General features: G+C 56.7%; 1 protein-coding gene across 3 annotated transcripts in view; it reads right to left on the minus strand.

Moving 5' to 3' along the window:
• The window catches only part of ANO1 (anoctamin 1), a 90,411-nt gene that overhangs the window by 40,195 nt on the left and 24,566 nt on the right, over window positions 1-25,650 (minus strand). For all 3 annotated transcript variants that reach the window (XM_060158292.1, XM_060158291.1, XM_060158290.1), the window contains 6 exons: window positions 22,709-22,760; window positions 19,855-19,910; window positions 16,331-16,372; window positions 10,246-10,310; window positions 9,310-9,444; window positions 4,947-5,107 (listed from right to left, as the gene is read on the minus strand). In XM_060158292.1, the coding sequence (XP_060014275.1) occupies window positions 4,947-5,107; window positions 9,310-9,444; window positions 10,246-10,310; window positions 16,331-16,372; window positions 19,855-19,910; window positions 22,709-22,760 (511 nt within the window). The remainder of the gene's footprint in view (window positions 1-4,946; window positions 5,108-9,309; window positions 9,445-10,245; window positions 10,311-16,330; window positions 16,373-19,854; window positions 19,911-22,708; window positions 22,761-25,650) is intronic.

Consider the following 25,650-nt stretch of genomic DNA (forward strand, 5'->3'; position numbering starts at 1 on the left):
GAGTCTCGGGGGCAGCGAGGAGGGGTTTCAATCACACCTGTCACTCCACTAATGCCGGGACCATCTTTCTGCAGCTCCTTGCAGGCAGGCTCAAATCAAATAGCCCCCTTTGTTCTGCCTGGAACTGACAAGGCTTTAAAACCCCATTATTATGCTATAATTTCAGAAAATTGATCCCGGCGGGAACAGCTAAATGGAGCTCAAAGTTTCTTCGTGTGACACCTTCCTGAATGAAGGCTTTGAGTTGTCATAAATCCCAGGCAGGGGAGAGCTCAGCCAGAGCTCACAGCTCCAGGACCAGCGGGTCAGCCTCTGGGCAAACCAGACCCCACAGTGGAGCTGAAGCAACACGAAAACAGCGGCCAGAGGTGACTCCTGGGGCGGCAGAGCCCCGCTACTGTCAGCGTCAGGTTTGGGGTTGCTCTCTGTCACCATGCGAGCAGAAGCCTTAGCAGCTGGAGGACAGGAAAAGAAAGGACACAGTGGGATAAGAAACACCAGTGGGAAAATGATCCTTTAGAGGGTAATGAACAAGTAATTGAATAAGGGACTAAAAAAAACCCGTCAACAATGGCAAGCTCGCTGCTAATAACGCCTGACAGAGTAAAGTGTGAAAGAGCCCGGGGTCGATGGAGGGACTGAGGCTCCCTCCACCCTGGGGGCAGGGACGGATTGTCGGCAGGCACCTCTCAGCCCAGCAGGCCCTTTCCTGTTGCTTCTGTCTCGATTTATAATAAGCTCCTCTTTCCTTAAGTGCTTCATGAGAGTGGTTTGGCTTTTTTGTTGTTGGTTTTTCTCCCCCAAATGGGGCTGTGTAGACTGAACTTGCCCTTGACAGACAGGCACCTCTGTTGTCGCCTACGGTGGAAGTGGAGCTGGAGGACGTGGGGACACACAGCGGAAACACAGATTTGCCCGTTTCGCTGCGTCTTGGATAGGGGAAGGATGGGACCATCTGTTTTTCTCCCAAGGATGGGGCTGCTGGTAAGGGCTGGCCAACACCTTTGAGGCTGTGAAGTGGTACCCCTCTGCACACAGTAGGTGCTCAATAAAGAAGCATGATGTGACCAAGCTGGCTTCATTGAGGGGGTGCGCAGAATTCAACCAACTCCCTGCCTCCTGGCGGGTTGAGTGGCATTGCTGCCTGTGTGCCCCTCACCGCCTGCTCATGGTGAATCTCTGCTCCCCCAGGAGGGCACAGAAGGGGGGTGGAGGATGTTTGGATGGAGAGGTGAGACCAGGGCACTAGCCTGGACCGCGAAGGCCGATGGGCCAGGCACGGATCTATCATGTCTGCTACAAATCTGCTAGCTGTGTGATCTTGGGCAAGTCACTTAACCTCTCTGTGCTTCCCTGTCCACATCAGAGAATAACAGGGTTTCTCTCCAGGGTTGTTGTGGGGACCAGTGAGGTAGCCTGTGCAGAACTCTGTGCAGAACTCTGGAGGGGGAAAGGGAGCCTGTTTGTTTGGAGGGAGCTGGGGAAAGTATTCCAGGTGAGAGAATGAATTTAAGGTAAGCCTGCCAGGAATAAGCACACACATGAGCTAGACCTGATTAGTAACAGAGGGAGTAAAGCCCAGGGGTCAAGTATTTGGGGCTGGGGAGCCAGAACGCTGGGGTTCAAGTCTTGCCTCTGCCTCTTGTTAGCTTGTGTAACCCTGGGAAAGTTGCCTCAATTTTTTCATCTGCTAAATGGGGTAGTAAAGCCTGTTTCCCTCCTATAGTTACTGGGAGAATTAATGAGTCGCTCACATAAGATGCTCAGGACAGTGCCTGGCACACACTAGGAACCAGCCAACCAAAGCTAGCGTTCTTTTCTGAAGGAGATGAAGCGATGTAATTCACAGAGGCCCCCCGGCACAAGGTGACAGGTTAGATCTGAGCTCCAGCCTCCAAGGGTCTAGGCTGTTTTCACGTTTTCAAGAAGCAAGGGCTCACTGATCCGACGCAACAGCTAGCACGACATGACAACTAGCACCAGGTACAGCCCTAAGACATCACAAGACGTGACTCATTCGACATTCCCGACCACTGTCTCCATTTTACAAACGGGGAACCCAGGGCCCAGAGAGTTGAAGCAACTTTCCTGAAGTTGCACAGCTGGCAGGTGACAGAGCTGAGAGTTGAACCTGAGTCTGGCCCAGGGACTGGCACTATTACCTGCTGACTAGCCATCCTGGCTCACAGCCAACGCAGCTGGGTATTGAATTGGACCAAACCATCAGGCGGGCAGCTGTGCAGCTGGGTATTGAATTGGACCAAACCATCAGGCCGGCAGCTGTGCAGCTGGGCTCCACCGTGGGCGTGAATGCTGCCGGGTGAGCCTCCCCCGCTCGGAGCGGGGGAACCGGGAGGCTGGGTGCCCAGCCAGGAGGTGTTCCAGCCTCAGCTTGGAGCTTCCTGGGCCCCGATCAGAGAGGAAGGAAGGGAGCCAACCAGAGATCTTGAGGAAGGCCAGGGAGGCTGGCAGTGAGAGCAGAGGGTGGTGGGGGGCAGGGGCGTGGTTCTGATAGACGCAGGGTCCAAAGAGACAGGGGTGGGCAGGGGAGGCGGAACAGGCTCAGGGCAGCGTGGGCTCCAGTCCTGGCCCTGCCAGTGGAGACCCACTTTCCTCATCTGTGACATGGGGACAATTTCTCAGCTGTGGGATAAGGTGGGATGAAGCGCAGGTAGCATCGAGCCCAATGTCAGACACATACACGTCAGCTCCGTGAAGATGGCCACTGAGCCTAAATCTATAGTCCGGTTGATCCCAGAATTAATCATCCGAGCTAGCGTGTGGTGCAGGGCATCTTCTCATAAGCCACCATGAACCACACACAGACATCACCTCCCCATGCTCTGTGGTAGCCCCGGCAAGGACTCCTCCAACCTCAGCTTGAATGCCTCCTGAAACAGGGTGCTCACCACCTGCCGGGCCAGCCCAGCCCAGCACTCACTGCTGGAAATCTCTCCCTTATGCTGAGCTGGTGACCTGTGACTCTCATTCTCAGCCTCGTTAGGAGGGCCATCATATGCCCATGACGACTGCGCTGATTGTGAAGCTGTGCTTCCAGCTCCCGGAGCTTGGGTGTATGGACAGCCCTGGGTGTCCCTATTACCCGGGTGTCCGTGGGCTTACAGGCCACTGCTGAGCCGGGGGGGAAGGATGTGGAGGGGTGATGTTCATGAGTGGGGGGGGCTGTCATTTGTACCCCTGTGCTCCACGCGACACGGGCTTCACCAAGCCCGAGGCATCTCCTTAGCTCACAGGAGGGGTGGGCACGAGAGCCCTCTGGAATGAACAGAGTCTCCTCCATCGCAGGCCCTCAGTTTGGCACAGCTGTTACTGGGCGTCTAGGCAGGACAGTGGGAACAGACGGAACACAGTTGGGGAGCCCAGGGCCAGGGAGGGAGGGCGCGAGAGGCCCGCTAACCGCCGCTCTTACACTTTCTCACTGGCTTTCTTCCCCCACGGTCACGTGCAGGTGGTTGAGCATCTGCCCCGGAGCTCGTGTGGGTCTTGAGCGAAAGCCCCGCCGCTGTCCCCAGTCACAGCTGGGTCAGCCTCCCTCTATCACCTCCCCAGCCGCTTCTCATGTAAGTTGCCGTCTCTGACTCAAGTTTAAGACGAGAAAACTTCTGATACAGGAGGCCGACTGCACCGGCTTCTGAGTCCTCCCAGTGAGAACACAAAGTCCTCTGCGGCCCTTGCTGGCCTCCAGGGTCCTCCTGTTCCCACTCCCACTTGCTCCCTGCACCTGCACCACAGGGCCTTTGCACATGCTGCGCCCTCCTGAATCTTGGACTAAGTCAGTGGATGCAGTGATTTTCCCTCCCATGGTTTCCCCTGTGCCCAGCACAGGCACTTAGTAAGTACTGGTTGGTACGCATGCTACACGCAAGGCACATCACCTGACTCAGTCTCAAACCCCCGCCGTGTGTCAGGCAGCCCTGCCTGTGGTCTGTGGTCACAGGGCAGGACCGTTTACTGAGAGTCAGCCATGTACGTGCTAAGCATTGGCTGAGATTTTGTGCCCGCTGCCTCTGATCCTTATCACACCCTCATTTTACAGGCGAGGAAGCTGAGGGTTGAGTTATGTGGGGAAGGGCAGAGCTGACTTCCCTCCCCCAGGGCTCCTGTGTGCAGCTCCATCTCCTACTAGCTGGGAGCCCCTGAGGGCAAAGACTGGGGCTCTGGTGCCCAGGGGACGGCTCTGCACACGGTTGCCCGAATCCTGAATGCCCTGCTGGCAAAGGCTGTGTCACGGGGCCACAGAGGAGGAAACAGGCTTATCTGCTGCTAATCCAGAAACGTCTGCGGAAATGCAGCCAGCCACCACTTACCCACCTCCCATGCCCCCCAAGCCTGAGATGGGTACCAGGTAGGACCTGGATTCAGGAAGAATACTGGAGGAGGAGCCGTCTGCCCTGGACTCCAGGTAGCAGTGGAGTCCAGCAGTTAAGGCACAGGCTCTGGAACCGTACGTTCACTCCTCACCTTGGCCGCTCAGGAGCTGGGTGACCCTGGGCCAGTCACATCAACTCTCCCTGGGCCTTGGCTTCCTTACTTGTAAAATGGGCATGTGACACCTGCAGGGGTGCTGGGGGATAATGAGAGCTGTGCCCCAGGGCCTGGGCCTGGTCGGGAGGAAGGCAGAACCCTCGGCACTCCTTGTTCTAAAGCAGCAACCAATGCCGGCCCCAGGAAAGAGGTCCCGGTTCCGGGAGCGAAGCACCCTCCTAGGCTTTTCGTGAGGGGCTCTTGGCCGGGTCAGATGCATCTGTGGGTCGTGACCCAGTACAGACCCCAGTAACCTGCAGACAGAACGGGGGATTCTTTCCGCTGACCGTTCCTCCTGTGTGCATTCCTGGCAAACGGTCCTGAGGGTAGCCTCAAGGAGAGGGAGGGAATGTGGGGACCCACCCTCTGACCCACAGACGGGGTGGCGGCGCTCGGCTTACCCCAGAGGGCCATGAAGATGGAGAAGAAGACAGTGGCGGGGTTGTCGAAGAGGTGGCTGGCGCGGGCCGTGGCGCACGCAGAGCTCATCTTCCAGTAGCTGCAGGTCTTGTCACACAGCGGGCACATGGTGATGTTGTGTCTCTGGTCACACATCTCCATGCTGGAAGAAAGGGAGCAGCCCAGAGTCCCCTGGCCGATGGGCAGCGTCCCTGCCGGCCCACGGAGCCTCCCGGAGCCATGTCGGGTGGGAGAAAGTGCTGGGGGTCCCCGCCGTTGTGGACATGGTCTGGCTCATCAGCCAGCTTCCGCCGGTGCCCACATGCCTCTTCTCCATCCCAGGTGGGCTTCAGGGATGTGTGACAGGCGCTGCCACACAGGGGCCCCAGCTCGGTTTCACACTCTGTCCTCCCTTAAAGCCTTAATGATTTTTGAACAGGGCCCTGCATTTTAATTTTGTACCCAGCCTGCAACTGGGCGTAGACCCATCGGACTTGGCTGTGTGGCCGGTGAGCTTTCATCTCTGAAGCCGAGGTCCCAGCCAGCCTCCCTCTGATAACCAGGCACCGTCAAGGTTGTGCTAAGAGTGAATGCTGTCCAGGTCCTGACTTGACAAGGCCCCGGAGACCCGAAGGAGGAATGGGATCGAGGCACGAGAACGCCACGCCTCTCCTGAGCCCTGGCCGTGAGCCTGGCACCTGCTAAGCGCCGTTCCTGCGGGCTTCAGTCCATCCCTGTGGGGACGCCGTGGGACAGCTGGCCCCTGGGTACCAGCCTGCAGACATCGCTGGGCACTCTGGGCCCCTAAGAGGATGGAGAAATGGTTCTCCTGGACCTCCTCCCGGGAGACGCGTGGTTGGGTAGGAAGGAACACACCCACAAGCTGCCTGGGGTTGGGGACCCACCACGCCGGGCTCACCCTGAAAGTGAGGGGCAGTTCCTGCTCAGGATACTAGTCCGGCTCAGGGCAGGCTTTTATTCTGCTGAGTCTGGGGCTCGAGCCCAGGGGGCGTGGCTGGACAGGATGGGGAGCTGCGTGATGCCCAGTGGCCTGCCTCCTCCGCCCCGCCCAGCACGCAGGCTGTCTCCTGCTAATACTGAAAAATGCAATAACGACCATTAGCTGTGTGAGCAGAAGCTTGCACCGAGCGTCTACCTGGCCTGGACCAGCTCTGGGGCCATTACAATCCCATCTTCATAGATGAGGAAGTGAGCCCAGAGAGGGCAAGTCACTTGCTCAGGGCCACACAGCAGAGTGGGGATTGAGCCCTGGGCTCTGTCTGTCAAGCCTGTGCCCTGCACTGCTCTCAGCTGATGCCCAGAGGCCACAGGAGGGCTCCCTGCTGAGACCAGGGGGCGTGGCCCAGGTCCTTGATGCCCTCTGTGCCCCCGACCCTGTCCTTCAGCCTCAGACTCAGTTTCTCCTTCTGGAAGATGAGAAGGGAGGCCAGAATTAGGCCCTGCCACCTCTGCCCTGCCCTGCCCTGCCCTTCTCCCTGCTAACTTGGACAAGATACTGAGCTATTATTAGACCCCGGGCGGGAGTCTGATTCCCAAGGGTTAGGTGGCTATCGAGGAGGGGGCCGAATTGGGTGGTCGTTTTTGACTTTTAAAAAAAATTTCTGGATGCACAGAATCGTGGCTGGGCCACAGCCATCGGTGTTGGAGAAGCATTTGCTGAGAGGCTGTGGGGGACCCTCCTCTGCTAGCACTGTGGGCATTCAGCTCAATTCTCTTCCACAGTTACTCTTACCAAAGACTCATTAAAAGATTGTGTACATGCTGTATGTGCCAGGCACGGTGTCAGGCGTGGGAGAGGGAAAGATGGACCAGCTGGTGCCTCGAAGCATCTGGGGGAGTGCGTGTGTGAGCATGCGTGTGTGTGCCTACGTGCACGTGTATGTGGGGCGGGGACGGGCACACAGAGGCCATAGGGCACCGTGGACTCAGGAGCCAGCCAGCTCTGGATTTGAATCTGAGCTCTACCGCTTGTGAGCTGTGTGGCCTTGGGCAGGTTGCTCCAACTCCTTGGGCCTCAGTTTCCCCGTCTATAGAATGGGGATGCCGAGAATAGAGAACCCATTTTTTTTTAAAGGCTGTGGCATTTTATTCACGTATCCTGGGTCTTTTTGTTGTTGGTTTTTTTTTTTGGCTGCGCTGCACAGCACATGGGATCTTAGTTCCCTGACCAGGGATTGAATCCAGGCTCTCGGCAGTGAAGGAGCACAGCCCTAACCACTGGACCACCAGGGAATTCCCTGAGAACCTGTGTTACTGGGTTGTTAGGAGGATTAAACAGGGGAACGCACGTGAAGCCCTCGGAAGGGCCCTGGGACTCATCCTCCCGTTCACCATCATTATTGTGGGAATAATGGAGCCTCGTCCCTCCCTGAGCTTCCTCTCTTCTGGGGGCCTCTCCTGAAAGGCAGAGGGGCAGGACGTCGCAGCCCCTCTAAGGGAACCTGTAGATGGAAGGCCCCCTCCACCATTGCCACGGTGCCGCCTGCGTTCCCGAGGATGGGAGGGGCCGGGGGGGCCAGAGCCCATGTCTCTGCCTGCCTGTGAGCCCCATGGCTGCCCAGCCCTCCTCCCTGCCAGTTTAAACAATATCAGCCAGTCAAAAAGCCTGTTTCTGCTGGTTTTAAACCCTTAGCCTCTCCCTTCACTGCCTTCGGCCAAAACAAAGACAAGCCATGGGTGCTCCTGCTCTCGGGGGCGAATAGAGGGGCCGGGGCGGCAGGGCAAGCATCGTGCGGGGCGCAGGGGGGGCGGGGGCACTGGCTATCCTACAGACTGGCTTGGGCCACAGTCCAGGGGGAAGGCACACTTCCTGCTTTGTTCACGGCACCAAGTGAGCAGAGGCCGAGGTCAGACGGGGCTCCAGGATTCCCAGTAAATGCTGTTTGCCTCCCTGGCTGTGTGACAGCGCTGGCCTGGCCTGGCCTGGGGATGTCGGCGTCCTTGTCAGGGAGCCCGCGCCTGCCGGGGCAGAGGACCCTGGACGAGGCCACCAGCCCAACTTCCCCTCCAGGACCGGCAGGAAGGCGGACGGAGAAGTGTCCGTGGGGGGCCCCTCACCCTCCACTCGGTCCCCTCTGCGTCTGGGCTACTTTGATCTCTGCGTTCCTCGAACCCAAGCACAGTGAGCTCGTGTCATTAGCAAACAAAAGGGACAAGCTTTCTCCTGCCTGTGCCCAAAATAACCTTGGAGGGACATAAGCCGGATTCCTTTAACGTTCTGATTCTGGGTGGGTGGAATAGTTTAGGTGTTTTTCATGTATTCACAAATCGCTCGCACAGAATCACTGGATGTGGCCTTTCTGCACCGCTGAGTCCTAAGGAGTCAGTTTCTCCACCAAGTAAGACTCCTTCACCGGCTCTTTCCTGATCAGAACCATGGATGGATTGTCTAAACCACAGCTCTGCTTCAGAGACACTGGGCTGAGCCATAAGAAACGTAAACTGCGCTGATGTACCGGGACTGTCCCCGACAGACCGCCAGCCCCCAAGAGACAGGGCCAGGGGCGTCCACTTTTCTGTCTGGTGTTTTGCCCATCGGCACACTGTTCCTGATGGAAGTTAGGCCTGAAATCCTGAACTCATAACACAATCAGTTATCCCTGGGTCGGTATTAGCAAGTCTAGGAAACCACTAGAAAAGAGGGGAGACGGTGTCCTCAAGCTCCCGCTGCTTGACTAACGTCTGGCTGCCATTCTGGGAGAACCACACCCGGCACGACGCCGGGCTGTCTCTGGGGTCCTGGCCTCCTTCCAAGAGCCCCCCACACCTGGCCTACCCCTTGGTGAACAGTAGCAGTGCTATCAGCCCTGCGTTCAGAGACCGGGGCCTGTTGCACCCGGTCAGCTCTCATGACGGTCCTGTTGCAACATCTCCCAAAGCCATGTGGCCAGGGGACGCGGCACGGACACAGGGCCTGGCTGGCTGAGTGCACTGCCCCAAGGTCTCCAAATGGTCACATCCGTCTCATTTCCTGACCACACAGGGAAGCGGTCAATTTTCTTGTCACATAATGACCAAGAACTAAATGGGAAAAAAAGCTTCAAAGAACGAAAAGGAGTTGGATGTTTATTTTATGTCTGCCTCTCAACAATAAAGCGTCTCCGGGGGCGATCGTGTCTGCAAAGGCCGCCCACACGCTCCGATGGCTATTACATCCTTTGGACTGGGCGGATCTCTTTCTGACACCGCCTGGCCTGGCCTGTGACTTTCCAGGGGCACTGAGTGGGGCAGGGCAGGGGTTGGGGTGAGGGGCCCGAGTCCCAGGGAGTTCTGTTCCTGCAGCAATAGGAACGCGGCTCCTTAGTAAGATGAGGATGCGTTCGGCGAGAGGGGCTGCCCGCCTACCTGGGGATGTTCTCATCGACGGTGGCCCATCCGTAGAGGAACACGATGATCCCGACCATGGAGGCGGGGATGAGCATCTGGGTGTAGACGCCCAGCCAGGCGAAGTACAGGCCAATCTTCTCCCCAAAATACTTCCTGCACCGCAGGGCAAAGCCAAACAGAGACACTCTCTCAATCCACATCAGGGGGAATAAATTACACCGTACCCCCTCCCCCCGAGCGAGGAGAAGCTCTTCGGGGGGCCCCTGATTCTCTCAACCAAAGAAGCAGAGACTGGGGGCCCCCGAGCCAGGTCAGGTTTGGGGTGCTCTCTGCTTTCCCTATGCCAGCACTTCTCTACTGTGCCCCGAAGGTGGGCACATTTCCGCCTGTGATGCCCACGCTGAAGGACACGATGTCGCCCGGAGGCTGTCAGCTCTGTTCCAGCCCCGTTCAGCCCAAGAACAGGAAAAAACTCCAGCCCCGAGGCACCAAGAGAACCAGTCACGCTGTGTGTTAAGCGTCTCTGGCTCCTTGATGGGCTGAGCACTGGTCTACGTGTCCCCATTGCCTGATCTGTTCGCCCCTTCCTGCCCCGGGATGGAGGTCCCCTCAGGAGAGGACGCATTGCCCAGAGGGGCAATTCTTACAAATTCCCAGGCAGCTCTTTCCTTCCTTTCAACACAGAAAGAAATCACACCAGATGCCTGGCTGGGTCAAGCTGGACGGTGAATTTAGGGGGAGACAGTGAATATGACAGATAAGAGCCCGTCCTGCAGTGAATTTGAATAAACTGCTATGTAAGGCTCAGCCAGGCTCCCATCCTGCTGGGACACCTTGGCTTTCCTACACAAACTCTTCAAGTTCAAACAGGCCCCCGTGCACTGCACACTCAGCACAGTCGAAATGCACAGGGACATCTATCCCATCAGGCCTGCTCCCAGCGTCCCCTCTCACCTGACCAGGTCGATGGGCTGGTACTTGTAGAAGACCCCGTAACTCGCCCACTCTTCGTACAGGAGCTGGGAGAGAGGAAGTGGTGAAGGGCTGGGGAAAATGTAGCGCTCCCAGGTTGCTCCCCAGAACACAGAGCTGCTGGGCCCCCGCTGGACTGAGGTGTCTGCTCACAGCTACGTCATTCATTCATTCAACAAACACGTACAGAGGGTCAGCTCTGTGCTGGGTACCGTGGTGGACATCGAGTTCTGAGCTGAGCACGGCAGACACAGCCCTGAGCCCTGGAGTTCCCGTTCTGGTCAGGGAGACGGACACGAGAAAACGGGTCAAAACTTTCAGCTCTGGTAAGGGCCTTGAAGAAGCCACGGGTGGTGGCGGGCTCTCCAAGGAGGAATAGGCTTATTTTTTTTATTTTTATTTTTTTTGCGGTACGCGGGCCTCTCACTGTTGTGGCCTCTCCCGTTGCGGAGCACAGGCTCCGGATGCGCAGGCTCAGTGGCCATGGCTCACGGGCCCAGCCGCTCCGCGGCATGTGGGATCTTCCCGGACCAGGGCACGAACCCGTGTTCCCTGCATCGGCAGGCGGACTCTTAACCACTGCGCCACCAGGGAAGCCCTAGACTTATGTTTTTAGGTGACAGTGGGGATGGGAAAGAAACTTCTGGCATCATTATAGAGTCCTCACTGCTCACGATTTGATCTGGAATTGATCTCAAATGGCTGTCAGACACCTCACTTTCTTTGTAAAAAGACAGACCCACCAGGCTTTGCAGCAGAGAAATACCAGTGGTACGATTTTTAAAAGTCTCACGGGACGCAAAGAGAGCCCGATGTGTGTCTCCTGAGATGGGCTGTCTGATGAACACAGCTTAGTGAAATAAATGAAATCTACACACTCCATCATGCCCCAGGCTCTGGGCAGGATGGCAACGAGCTTGGCGATTGGAAGCCTTGCGTGCACGCGTGGGTATAGGGTGTCCTCGGGAAGACGCTGGGTTAGGACTGCTGGTTTTGATAAAGAAATCCCATGCATGTGGGTAATTAATGCTTTACCAACCTTAACTCAAAGCCTACGGTGACACTGCTGGCTGGAGGGGAGCTGGGCCCCAGCTGGGAACCCAGGGCCTCGGCTGCCCACCTCTGCTGGCAGGAAGCAGGGGTGGGGGACGCCCGTGAGAACTCACCATGGGCCCCAGGTCTCTCCTGTACACCGAAGCTTGGCTTGCATCCTGTTTCCTTTTCTTAATATTTGGACTTAAAAACTTGGGGGTCTCCTATGTACAGATTCTGCTGTGGCCCCCGAACACAGCCTTTTATATCATCGCCCAAAATACTCTAGACTATGGACTGAATGTGTCCCCCCAGATTCACAGGTTGAAGCCTTAGCCCCCAACATGACTGTATTTGGAGGCTGCGTCTTTCCGGAAATAATTAAGGTTAAATGAGGTCATGAGAGCAGGGTTTTGACCTGACAGGACTGGTGTCCTTATAAGAAGAGGAAGAGACACCAGAGCTTTCTTTTCTCCTGTGCACACACGGAGGAAAGGCCGTGTGAGGACACAGTGAGAAGACGGCTGTCCGCAAGCCAGGAAGAGAGCCTGCACCAGAACCCAACCCTGCCGGCACCTTGATCTGGGACTTCCAGCCTCCAGAACTGTGAGACATAAATGTCTTCTGTTTAAGTCTGGTGTTTTGTCATAGCAGCCTAAGCTAATATTACATTCTCCCCACTGACTTGGAAGATCCAGAGCTGATGGGATGGATTTCTATGCACAAAGATGCCTTCAACCGAGTCTCTGAAAATTAAAAATGTCTAAGAGGCTCACGGGGACGGGGCCAGCTTCCACAGACCAGAGAGTCAGGGGTCCCTAGAAATGACCTTCTAGCAAACTTTGCCATTTCTTCTCTCCTTCTGCAGCTCTGAAAATAATACTCAGGAGAACAGAGGTGCTGTGTTTCATCAAAAGTCAGCACACAGGGACAAAATAAGTAGGGAGGAAAAAACAGGGAGGAGAATAACACAGAGAAGCTAAAGGCCTTCTTAATAAATGATGAGCGAACCTTGCTGTCAAAATCCTGGGTTTTGCCTGTTCTGATCCTTATAAGAGGAGCTTTCTTTAGATTTTAAGTCTCTCTGTAAGTGGCACAAGCGGGATGTGTTCAGCATGATTCCGAGTTCTGAAAGACTTAATGGCAAGTCTGGCTGCTGGTGGGGGAGCCTCTGTAGCTTCTGGGTAAGGAACTGGGATGCCCAGGGCCTCCCCCCATCTCAGAGGAGAAGGGCTCCAGGAATTGGAGCCGTGCTGCCCTGCTAGGACGGTGGCTCTGCTGGGTCTGGAGTCGGTGTCCCGGGCAGCGTCCCGAGTGGGTGATCTGAGCCCCGCTGGGCATCCAGGGCAGACTCCCTCCCCTCTGAGCTCCATCACCTCCTTGATACTGAAGGAGTCTGTCCTTCCTCCCAGGTCACGGAGTGGACGCAGATGGGCTCATGCTTTGTGAAGTGAAGTGCTGGGGGCTTGTTATGTGCCATGTGTCTGATTACGCAGAAGAGGAGGAAAATCCTCTACAGTTTCACTCTCTAAAGGAGAGGCCTGGGCCAGCAAACTCTGATGAGATCGTGCAGCACCTCTGGAAAAGCAAAGTAGCCCTCACCTGTCACCAACCGGGCAGCTTCCTCCCCTCAGCTGAATGGATAAAGAAGATGTGGCACATATATACAATGGAACATTACTCAGCCATGAAAAGAAACGAAAGTGAGCTATTTGTAGTGAGGTGGATAGACCTAGAGTCTGTCATACAGAGTGAAGTAAGTCAGAAAGAGAAAGACAAATACCGTATGCTAACACACATATATGGAATTTAAGAAAAAAAAAATGTCACGAAGAACCTAGGGGTAAGACAGGAATAGAGACACAGACCTACTGGAGAACGGACTTGAGGATGTGGGGAGGGGGAAGGGTAAGCTGTGACAAAGCGAGAGAGAGGCATGGACATATATACAGTACCAAACGTAAGGTAGATAGCTAGTGGGAAGCAGTCGCATAGCACAGGGAGATCAGCTTGGTGCTTTGTGACCACCGAGAGGGGTGGGATAGGGAGGGTGGGAGGGAGGGAGACGCAAGAGGGAGGAGATATGGGGATATATATATATATATATATATATATATATATATATATAAAACTGATTCACTTTGTTATAAAGCAGAAACTAACACACCATTGTAAAGCAATTATACTCCAATAAAGATTAAAAAAAAAAAAAGAGAGTCAGCTGAAATTTACACCATAGACCAGCTGGGGGAGCATCAGAGCAGTGAGATGGGAGGCAGGGAGGGAGTGGGGAGGAATGAGGGCAGAGACCCTGGGATGGAAAGGGAGGGAGTGGAGATTGCCGCGGGGGAGGGGAGGCACGGACAGACGCTCTGGAAGGCTTGTCCTCGTCATGCTGGTCACCCTGTTCCCGGGCCTCCCCGCTGGGACTGGCCACAGCAGGCAAAAGCCACCATCCCCTGAGAGATGTGGCAGATGGGGCACACTCCAGCTTTCTACATAAACCACTTTACTTCCGTGGACTTTTCTTCCTGCCAGGAAGAGAACGTCAATCACCCTGTAGCTGTCAGCGTAAGGAAACGAAGCATCAGATTTCCTGGCTACGGTTGGCAGAACTCTGGGGGCCCCTCAGTCTGTGAGCAGGTGGGAGGTGTCGGGGGCCCTGGGGCAGGTCAGCTGGGCACCGGTGGCTCTGGTCACTGTGACCCTGGGAGCCTTCCAGCACCTGGACCTCAGAGGGATCCTGGTTCCCTCCACCAGCATCTCTCCTGCCCAGATCTCCCACCTGGGCCCATGTGGCTGGGCAGGTCCATCACAGCGCTGACGCTGTCCTTAATTACTGTGTATGTACTCAACCCTTGCTGTCTCCCCCTAGGACGGAGGCCAGGTTTGTCTGGTCTGTGTCTTCCCCAGCTTCTCAAACAGGCCAGATAACAGGTTTCCAGTAAGTAATTGTTGAATGAATGAATGAATGAATGAATGCTGGGCCAGGGCCCCGTGGCTCTCAGTGCAGTATAGGAATGAGGCCACCTCAATCCACACCTGGAGTAACCCTCCCGCCCCCCAATCCTGGAGGAAGGAGCGCTTGGCCCCAAGGCCCCGAGCGTTTGTGGCCCGAAGATCAGGCCAATAGCTGTGGCCTTGCTCAGCCCTGGCCCAGGCCTGCCTCTGCTGAAATATCCCTACTGCGCCCCTGCTCTGCCAGCTCAGCACAGGACCAGGGCCTTGCTTGGCTACGTCCCCCCTTCTGTCCTCGGGCACTTGGGGCTCCTGCCACTGACGGGATGCCACAGATATTGTCATTGTGAAAGCAAAATGCTCGGAACCAGATCACTTTAGATGCAGCGACCACGGGAGAAAGAGTTCTCTGAGTTAGGACACAAACACGTATCTGGGGCATTTCCCCTTCCTCCCTTCCTTCTTTCCTTCCTTCCATCCACCCACCACTACTCATCATCCAGCCATCCCTCCCTCCCTCCATCCATCCACCCGTCCATCTATCTGTCAGTCCATCTGTCCACCCATCCACCCACCCATCCGTCCATCCACTCGTCCAATTCTCCCTGATCATGGACCAGTCTTTGTATTCATGGCTGGGACATAACGTTAAGTGAGGAGAGCGGGGTGGAAAGCGGGCCGCATTCCAGGCACAGAGCTTTTGGGTCTGGATAAACCTGGAGCTGTCTGCTGGGCCGGCACACTATGGTGCCCAGTAAATCGTTCCTGAGTAATAACTGAATGAGACAGTCTTGGCACTGACGCGACCATCGGCCAAGTTGTCTTTAGATTAGAAAGGCGGCAGTGCGGCTGCAGCATGGGGAAGAGGGTGGGAGATTAGGGCGGAGGGGCCTGGGCCCTGGAGGCTGAACGGCCAGAAGAGGGTCTCTGTGGAGGAAGGGCATCAGGCAGTGGCAGAGGGCTGCAGAGGGACGAAGGGGGCTGGGCTCTGAGGCCAGGCTTGGTGCAGGGCAGGCCCGTGGACGGGATGGAGGAGATCTGCAAGTCACGGGCTCTCAGACGAATGCCAGATGTTACACTAAAAATAACCAAATATGTAATTTTTGTGCTAAATCAGATAGCATCTTCAGCTGGATTCCCGGGCGGGCGGGCAGGCGAGTTGTATCAAGTACCGGAGGCTTAAAAACACATATGGGGGGCTGGAGGGAGGTGGGAACAGAGCATTCCACACGCAGAGTCTCCCGGGCCTTGCAATTTGGGACAAGGCCTCCATTGTGAGGTTCTCAGGGAAACATCCCTACCCGGCACCTTGGAAGGATCCATTCTTGGGGAGCAAGAGATGGGACAAAGGGGGCTGAAAGGAACGCAGAGCCCAGGGAGGGCTGCTCCCTGAGGTGAGGGAGGGCAGGGCTTGTTGGGGAGCTGGGATAGGCTCATGTGGAGGCAGGGAGGCTGGGATCCGGGTGTGGGCACGCGAGGGAAGGAGAACTGGCTGTGGTGGCGCGGATGTGGGGTGGGTGCAGGACCAGAGCTTCCTGAGAGCCTGGGTGGGTGGAATTAGGGAGAACCATTGAAGAATAAAGGATCACTAGACATTTCCCGAAGTGTGTCTCATGGGACACCAGCTCCATAACTTTCCCATTAAAAAGGGTCAAGTGAGTTGGAGAAACTGGCTTGACCACCGTCCATCGTGTTCCCGCGTGCTGCTGGGGGCTGGTGCACGCCAGGTGCTGGCCCCGTGGCTCCCAGAGTTACTCTCCCGGAAGCCAGGCAGGATTAGGCCAAAGTCGGCAAAGAGCCCTGGAGGTTCTGACTGATCCAGTGAGACATGGGTTTGAAGCTGCCCAGGTCAGTGCAGGAAGGAAGGGCAGGCGGGGGGCACGTTCCTTCCCTTCACACGCTCAACCTGCCAAGGATGCTTTTGAGAATCAGAGAGGAAAACAGTCCAACGAGGTGAGTTCACCAACCTTCTCGCTCAGATGTGGGGCTGCAGTGCCGTGACCCCCGAGCCCTGTCCCCCGCTGGCCCCCAGACCCCCAGACCCCCAGGAGCGGTCTCCCGGCTCTGTCGCACCTACCTTCCTGTCGTTGAACTCCACGTTCTCCCCTTCATAGTCTCCCTGTAAAGAGAGAAAGGTGTCTTACTGTCCTGTAACCTTTCCAGACATGCACTCCAGCTGCCCCCACTATGCAGGTGAGCTAGTCCCAGGACAGAACTTCACACAGTGCGGAAGGGCGCCCAGGCCCCCTCCTCCTAGGATAAAAAGTGTCCCGGGAAAGCCCGAAGCGCCTTCCCCTCGACACAGAGACGACGTCCAGGATGGGAATGCGGTCAGGTCCTTGGAACTGGTGACACAGAGGAAAGGGGGCTTCAGGGGCTGGAGGGATTGTCAACAGGGTGAACATGCATCCCACTCTGCCAGGAGGGTCCTGGCGTCTCATCCCAGGCCCCACTAGGGTGGTGCCCCCTTTCCTCTCAAGTGTCCCAGGAGGGACCATGAGTTAGATGATCCCAGTGCATACAGATCGGTGAGTCCAATGCTCCCATTCTACAGATGGGAACACCGAGGCTCAGAGGAGCAAACTGACATTCCTGGGAGAGACAGAAAAATCCGGTCAGACCTGGGACTTGGATCCAGGTCTCCAAATCCAATGGAAGAGAGGGAGTGTCTAAAGGTCGAAAGCTAGCCCAGTATTCCAATGGGTGACACTGATGACTAGAAGCCTGGCCGGCCGGTCCTGAGGACTGCCGGGCAGATAAAGCTCTGAGGGCTCTGGGAGGTCTGCCTGGTGCCCGCTCCTCTCACCAGCTCCTTCCGTGACCCCCCTTCTGGCCCCGCCAGCCCCCTCCAGGCGGGGAGAACTTGACCACCAGGTGAGCAACCGATTCCTGTGGTCTTTGCATGAAGATGCTCTGGGAGCAGTTTAACCAAATCCCGCCCCCAGGTCTTCAGGGGCCCTCTCCACCCAACCCAACCTATCCCCTTCCCAGAGTTTTCCCTCTTGTCTAAGATGGGCCCACGATTCCAGCAGCACCTCATTTCTGTAGAGGTCAGCTAGCCGGTGACCTTGAAGGAGTCAGATGCCAACCAGGAAGGAAGCCAAAAAGCCACCCAGCAGTGGCTGAAACGCCAAGTCCTTCTCCGGATTCGAATGCTGGTTATGGAGTAGAAGGCTCTTCCCCTATGTGCCGTCCTAACAGGCTGCTGTCTGCTTGGCAATGACCCCGGCCCCTGGCCTGGCAGACGCTCTCGTTGAATGAATGAATGAGTGAGTGAACGCAGCAAGCAAGGCCCTGGAGAGGATGGGATGCTCTGGGCCACGCACTGAGATGCGACCCAGGACAGCTCAGGGGTGAGAGGCAGATGGCGAGAAGCATGCACGCGCGGAAGGGGCCTGCTGCCTGCCAGAGGCCAGGTGCAGCCTCGCAACAGCCGGCATCCTCTGTTTAAGGCGTGGGGTCCACAGGGCCAGCTTCAGAGGATTTATCTCCCCAGATATTTGAACAGCAGCTTTGGTACTTAACGGGGTGTGTGTCCATCAGCTGTACGGAAAATTCATGGATGTAAGATCTCATGTTCCCTCGAGATGACTGAGATAGATCCATCATCCCGCTGGAAGCAGAGCCAGAGGATCTGGGCTCCACTCCTTGGCTGTGTGCGTGTGGGCAAGTTGCTTGGGCAGCTGCAGCCTCAGTTTCCCCGTCTGTAAAGTGGGAACAAACCCCACGTGGCGGGCTTCCCTACTGCTGTGTAAGGGACAAAGATGATGGTGTGCAAGGAGTTTCTAACAGGAGGACCTTGGAGGTGCTTTTTGGGGGCTCAGGGGAAGTCTTGGACTCATCGGTTTAAACTGCTGCTAGAATTGATTCCTGAGACAAAGGTGGCAGCGAAGCCTGAGAAAAGGGGTGCGTCGGCCTCCGGGGGAGGACGCAGGGGTGGTGCGGCCAGGGCTGGCTTCTGGCCCCAGCTCCTCCACAGGGGCTGTGTGAACTTGGGCGAGTCACTAAAGCTCTCTGAGCCTCCGTGTTTGCCCCGGATTAAAGGAGATAAAGCTCCTGCTAGACACAGTTCTTTGCATACAGTAGGTGCTCAGAAATGTGGACCTTTCCCCTTTCCCTTTCAAGACTTAAAGGGCTGAATCAAACAGGCAGGGAGGCCCTGAAACGTTTCGGCTTCTGTCCCTGACATCTTGGCAGGAGTGACAGCTCAAAGGCCAAGTAGGGCTGAGCAAACCTGAGCGGCACAGATGGGACGGAGGAGCGAGGCACCTTCCAGGGAGAAGCCGGAAGCGCCCGCCGGGACCTGCGGGGTCTGAGTCCCCCCTCGAAGCATTCATCCCGCAACAGGCCAATCACCAAGACACCTGGACTTAACCCCGCGCTGCATTTATTGAGCGCCTACTAGATGCAGAGGCTTCCACGAGATGCAGTGTAATGAACGGCGGCCCAACAGTGTTGTCTTTGTGGGACAGGGAGCATGGAGGTCCAGAGGGGAAGACTCAACCGTGCCGGGGAGGCGGGGAAGGGAAGGCTCCATGGGGATGCTTTGTTGGCCCTGGGGAGGGGTCGTCCAGGCAGAGGAGGAGGGAAGAGCACTGCAGACAGAAGGAACAGCATGAACAGAGGCACAGAAGTGGGAAAACGGGATCAGTCGAGCCCACATCCTTACAGTGAGTGACGGGGGACTGCGGCAGGTCATCTGAGCATCCTTCCCTCTGAGGCTACGGTCCGGGTGGACAGCCCTTTGCTGTCCGGCCCCACCCCCCGTTCGTCCAGCGTCTTACTGAAAGCCCTTCTGTTTCTGAATTCCTGCTAACACCCTCTGCAGCCCTGGCAACTGGACAGGGCAGGTATTATTTCTAACTTGCAGATGGGGGCACTGGGGCTCAGAGAGGACGGGGGCTGCCTCTGCTCAAGGTCACAGAGGCGTGAGCGGCCAGGACTAGAATCTGGGTCCCCGGGCCCCCATGCCTGTCCTCTCTCTCTCCTAGCCTTTGCAGTAACGCACATTTGGAAAGTTCCAGAGATCCTCTGTCCGGAGTTCCCACACTGCTCAGGCCCCATGGCCCATCCCCAGTGCCCTGTTGAACTCTAGTCCTTGTTTCCATAGAGACAATAAGAAGAGAATCTTCTCTCTCTCTATCCCAAGCCAAGACAACGCGGCCGTGGCCACAGGCTATATTTGTCAGGGGGATACCAGTGGGATTTGGAGATTCGGCTCAGGAAACTGGCCACTTGCTCTGCAGAAATAGATACAAAACAGAGCTCTCTGGTCATTCTGCCAGAGCCCGGGTGGGGTGGGGTAGGGGAGACAGAGCCAGGGAAACTTCTTGTGGACCAGCTGGCCGTGAAGTTCAGATATGGCCGTGCAGAGTTTCTGCCACAAGTGCCCCTGTCTTGGTGGAATGATTCAGTAAGCATAGATGGCTCTATGTGTGTAACTCTGGTCCCCACCTGGGGAACCAGGAAAGGCCGGGAGCGGCTGGCATTTACAGGAGCGCCAAAGCAGGAAGCCCCGACCACAGGATAACGAGAGCTCCCTCGGGGTTTGGAGAATCAAATGACGCGCAGAGATGAACTATGTTTGTCAAGGTTACTTACATCGTGCAGTGGGTAGGCTGCCGAGTAAACGCCATTGGCCAGCAGGCTCGTGATGCCTTGAAAACAAAGGCAGAGAGAGGATTACGGACCAGGCCGGTCTCCAACGGCTCCGTGTTCAATCAGAGCGGTCCCAGGGCTGTCTCAATCACCGAGAATTTTCTCAAAGCGAGCCACACCTGGTTGCACAGAGCCCGACCACCTTTCTGGGGTTTCCTCCCCGGGTTCGACTAGGAGATGATAAAAACATGCTCTATTGGCAGAATTAGGAAGACACAGAGGAAACCCCGAGAGGAAGTTACATCTGGGAGGAAGGAGGTACCCCCAAACCTGCGATTCACCAGCTACCCCCGCCTGCTGGAGGGCAAACCTGCAGGTGAGGAAGGGGGATTGTAAGTGGTTAGAAAAGCTGAATCATGAGAAAAATATGGATGGAAAAATTGATGGTGTCAGAAAACACACATACAATTTGGAATTAGATTTTATGTTGATTGGAAAAGCCAGAGAGGAGGCCTGCGTGCCCCACGCGGGGGCACAGGCACTTACCGTATTTACCACATTTTCGCCTTTTACTTAAAAGGGCAGAGTCCTTCTTTCTTCCCTCTCCTTGCCCTGTTTATACATCCAGCTATTAGTTACATGCAAAAGGGCCTGAAAGGATCAAAGCTGCATTTGGGGGGCAAAGCGCTCACTCACAGTCCAGCACTCCTGGGGGCCGGGGAACGATGGCCGGGCCCCTTGTTTGCTGCCTGAAGCCCCGCGCTGGGAGCAGGATAAAAATAACCACACCTGCACCTCCTAGAACCCAGAGGTGTGGGCTCGGGCACCCAGCCCCAGAAGACAGCGTCGTGAGGGGGTAAGGCAGAGCCCGGCCACGCATGGGTCTGGGGCTTCCCAGAGATCTGATCTTGCTTCACACACATCCTTGGGGGCCAGGCCTGCCCAGGAGTTTCCACGAAGCCCTTTGCTGGTCACAGAGCCCTCTGCCTGGATGAAGAGGCTTTCTGGGTGGTAAGGGGGTCAGATTTTTCAGTGGCCTGGCCAGCCCACTCTTGACTACTCTGCTGTGACACTGGCGGGAAAGGCACTCCCTGAAATCCACTTAAAAATAGACCATCTCCCCAGCTAGTGATCTGGAATGGTCAGGGCACCTAGGGACACTTAGAAATCCAAACCGGAGCCAGGTGGGAGCTCGTGGCCAAAGCCCCATGAGTGGAAAGTTCAGCTGCAGTAAAAAATGAACAAGGGGCCCGATTCAGGTTCACTGGGCCCCCCACTGCCCCTAGAATGCTCTCAACACCGTGTTGCCACAGGTGCGCCCTCTACCCGGAAGCCTCACCCCTCCAATGTCATCTCATCAGAAGGACTTCTGATCACTGGTTCTACATCCCCCATCACTCCCCATCTCCCTCAGCCTGCAAGATTGTCTTCTGGTTTACCTTGTCAGCTCTCATCTGTTTCCATCCTCCGGAATGGAAGCTCCCTGAGGGTAGGGACCTTCCTGGCACAGAGGCTGGTGGGGGACCGAACCCATCTATGAATCTGGAGGTCAGGAGGGCTCTCAGACAAGGCCAGTGTGAAATGGGGTGCAGAGAAGGCCCCCCCATCTCTCTGCTTCATCACTGGCTCTGGGAACCAGCGCTGCCAGGGAACTGGCCACAGCATGGCCCGGGGCGGGGATCAGCTCAGCTGAGAAGGGCCAGACCCTGGACTCTCTGCAAACCTTCACAGCGACCGCACGAGTCTCCACCAGAAGGGACCCTACAGGGGCGCTAAAGGGAGACTGACTTCTGAGATGCATCGCTGGGACTAGACCCATGTTCTCCCCACTTCTGGTGGCTGGGGCTCCATTGGGGACAGTTTTCCTGGCCTCCTCTCGACTCCTGAAAGTGTGTCCCCCGCCACGACTTAGTACACGGGCTTAGAAATTTCAGGCCCAGAGGGTGGGCCCGTGACTGACCACTGGCCACCCTGGGCAGCCTGGCTGAGCATGGAGGTGTCGTTCCCCCCGCCCCCCCGCTGCATCCTGGGCCTGCCCAGACTTCAGCCGCGAGCATCTGAGTCCTCCCGGGAAGCCCATAGGCGGGCATCTCTCCTGAACCACAGCCTCGGAGCTTCGGATGCTTCCAGAGCACGAAGGATTGTGCCGTGAGCTCCGCTCTCAGCGGGGCATAAAGCGGCTCAACAGGAAGGGGGGAAAGACCGGGAAAAGGCATCACTTTGCCCTGAAACGTTTTGCAAATGTTTAGCAAACTCAGCCTGCGGCGGTGGGCAAGGGACCTGCATGGCGGGGCGCGGGGCGCGGGGGATGGTTCCCTCTGCACGCTGTAATCGAGAAGGTTTTGCACCTGTGGTTGAGGTGGTCTGTAAACCGGTACCCGAGGAGCCCAGCGGGGCCAGTTTTGCGGCAGGTTCCGCCTAAGGGCACACGTCGAGGGGCACCCCTCCCAGCAAGGCCATGGCCCGGGTGGGGCACCTCCTAGACTGTGCGTGTGTCTGGCTGCTGCCCCGGCTGGAGCCCTGACTACCTCCCCCTGGGCTGTGAAGGTCAAGAGAGGGTCAGAACCCCTCGGTCACCCTCCAGTTTCCAGCAGCCAGGATTTACCGCCTCTGCGCTGAGAGGCTCCACAGGCCACCACAGATGCCTCAAGCCAGGGAGGAGGATCCTTTCGTGCTTAAAAGGGTCGTAAAACCGCCCCTTGGTCCCGGAACGGCCCTCCTGCCTGAGACTGTTACACCAGCCTTAAATCAAAGCCCTCTAAAAATCCCCAGGCCACCCGCCTCCCACGGAGAAGATGGAGCGGCAAGATTACGCCGCGAGCGGAGCGCTGAGCTCGATCCCCAGGCACGCCCTTACCCATGCTGTACTTGGCTTTGGTACACGTCGTTCTCTTCAGGATTTCGTAGACCTGTTGTGGAGACAAGGGGGGGACCAGAGCTACACCATCACGGGTCACCGGGAAGGGAGGTGGTGACCGTCACCAGCGCCAGCCTCCTGCGTGCCCCAAGGATGGGGTCGGGATGGGCGTTCTTGGGGACAAGGTCACCTCGGAGGGCCCACGCTGCGCTTGGGCGCAGGAGTACGGGGGTCCTGTGCCCTCTGCTGGTGGGTTTCCGCCCCTTTTGGCTGAGAGGTGAGCTGGAACTCAGAGGCATGAGGACTCCGCTGATACGACCACTCTCGGGTGTGGCCCTGAATGTTCTAGAAACCTGTGCCCCTTTTACGAACAAAACACTTCACTTCGCCGCCTCAGGAGCCCCGGCTTGGGGGTCTGCCTGCCTGGGTCTGCGTCCTTGTAGCCGTGTGGTCTTGCGCTAACTACCTCATGCCCCGTGCCTCAGTTTCTCCACCCACAAAATGGGGTGAAAAGAATTGGCCCTGTGCCATAGACACGTGGGTCAGGGCACTCTAACCCCTCGAGACTCCCCCGAGGTCCCACCCTCCGGTTCCCCCCAGGCCCTGGGCCATCTGACCTTCTCTCCTCCTCTCCGTCCGCCCAGCCCTGTCCCAGCAGCCTGGCCTCCTGGCTGCCCCCCTCACTCGCCAACCCTCTCCTGAGGCCACAGGGCCTTCACCACGGCTGTTTCTTTTGCCAGAAGTGCTTCTCCCCTGAGAGCTAAATGGCTACAGAGCCACCTTAACAAACAGGTCACCGGGCAGCCACCGTCCCTGTTGCTCTGGCTTCTAACTTTGCTCTCTCTCTCTTTTTTTTTTTTGGCCGCCCCACTCGGCTTGAAGGATCTCAGTTCCCTGACCAGGGATGAACATGGGCCCTGGCGGTGAAAGCGCCCAGTCCTATAACCACTGGACCTCCAGGCAGTTCCCTAACTCTGCTCTCTTGTCCCGGATTACTCCACCCCTGCCATGTGCCTGTTGCCTCCCTCACCTCCTGCCCATCTTGGGCAGACACCACGTGCTCAGTAACTGACTGATGAATGAGTGAATGGATGGATGACCCAGTTAGCTGGCTCTCTCCCTGGCACCTCTTGCATCGAATCAGTGGCCTCATCCTGACCTTGCTGATTCTCCCATAACCACCTCCTCCCTTCCACGTGCAGCCACAGCCCCCCTTCACAACCACCCCTGTGATCCCACACCCACCCTCCATCTGCCCTTACACGACTGGCCACTGGCAGTGATCTTTCTAGGACCTTGCTCCACAACCATCTATGGCTCCCTAGTGCCTACAGGCTGAAAATCCAAGTCCTAAGACCAGCACCTCAGGTCCTTCCCCATTGTTCCTTGCTGATCCTGACTCCCACCCACCTGCACACTGGGCTGCCCCGATATGCTAGCAGCACAGGGAAGGAGACAGGAGGGACTGTTATATCTTTGTCTAGAAGGACGTTGGGTCTCAAGACCACAGGGTCCAACTAACTAAGGGCAAAGTTTTGAGTCACCAAAGAGTTTCTCTGGAGCATTGGTGTTTTACAAACAGGCCTTCAGGGTCTCTGGGAGAGAGCGCCCCCCCCCCACCCCAGAGGTAATCGGAGTCATGGCTCGTTCAGTAACACTTACTGGCTCGGATAGAATTGCCTTCTGTGACTTGGGGATCCTGGTCTGAGCTCCATTTTAAAGTGGATTCTCCACGAGAGGGGGCCTAGAGCTTCCATTCACATACGACCCCAACCCCAGGCCACCACCCCGACAGCAAGAGTGAATTTACGGGGACTTCCCTGGCAGTCCAGTGGTTAGGACTCCGCACTTCCACTTCCAGGGGCCCGGGTTCGATCCCTGGTCGGGGAACTAAGATCCCGCAAGCCACATGGTGTGGCCAAAAAAGTAAAATAAAATAAAACAATAAAGTAAAAAAAGTAAAAAAAAAGAAAGAGAATGAATTTACGAATCTGCACCCAGCCCTGTGCTTCCAGGGGCGTCCCGGTGGCCCCAGATCGTGTAAAAACTGGGGCGCACATACGTGTGGAAACGCAGCGCGTGCCTCGGTTTCCCCAGCTGGCCATTCCAATTCTCTCCCACCCCAAAACGACAGACAAAAAGAGAAACAGTCCAGGTTCAACTGCGTCTGGTTCTCCTGCGCGGTGGGTTTCCAAGAGGGAGAACTTACCTCTCCTGGAGCACACGTCAGCCTCGAGCTACATTGGCTGCTGACGTTTTTGCATAAACGAGTTCCTCATTGTTTATTATAAATTATGAGACTTAATTGCTAGTTTCATCAGTAACATGGTCAATAATAAAAACCACAGCAGCGGCTACGTTCCCGGCGCTGCATCCAGGTTACCCTTGGTGTGGGCGCACGGCTGCCCTTTGGGCAGGACCCCACCTCGTCCCGTGTGCGAGTCGCGAGGCTGGGAGGGGACACAGGGTTGATGGGACTGGGCTCTGTCTGTCCAGGCGGTGGCCTGAGCCCCCCACGCCAAGGCAGCCTACACCACTCGCTGTCCTGTGCCTGGGTGCCCGCCCGTCTCAGGATGTGGCTGTGAGGCGCAGTTATCTGCTCAAGGTCCAGCAGCCGCCTCCTGCCAGCCCCGCCCCTCTCCTCGCCCGGCTGGGCTTTCTGGGCCAGGAAGAGAGAGAAGTGGCAGCTTGGCTGAGAGGTTAATACTTGTTCAGACAGAAGTTGGGTCCTGAGCCGTGCACAGCCCAGCTTGGCTGGTGGACAACGTGGCGGCCGATGGATAAACGTTAAACCAATACCTGGAGTAGGGCAGGGCGGCCTGGTCAGATTTCAAGCCACAGTTTGCTCGTCTGGCGAGGCTCTGGAAGTCTACCCAAACCCTCGTCCCTTTGCCTGCACCACCCCATCCCTCCTGCCAGGCCTGCCTGCTCACAAACGCCCA

This window comes from Lagenorhynchus albirostris, chromosome 9 (genome assembly GCF_949774975.1).
Source record: "Lagenorhynchus albirostris chromosome 9, mLagAlb1.1, whole genome shotgun sequence".
Lineage (NCBI taxonomy): Eukaryota > Metazoa > Chordata > Mammalia > Artiodactyla > Delphinidae > Lagenorhynchus > Lagenorhynchus albirostris.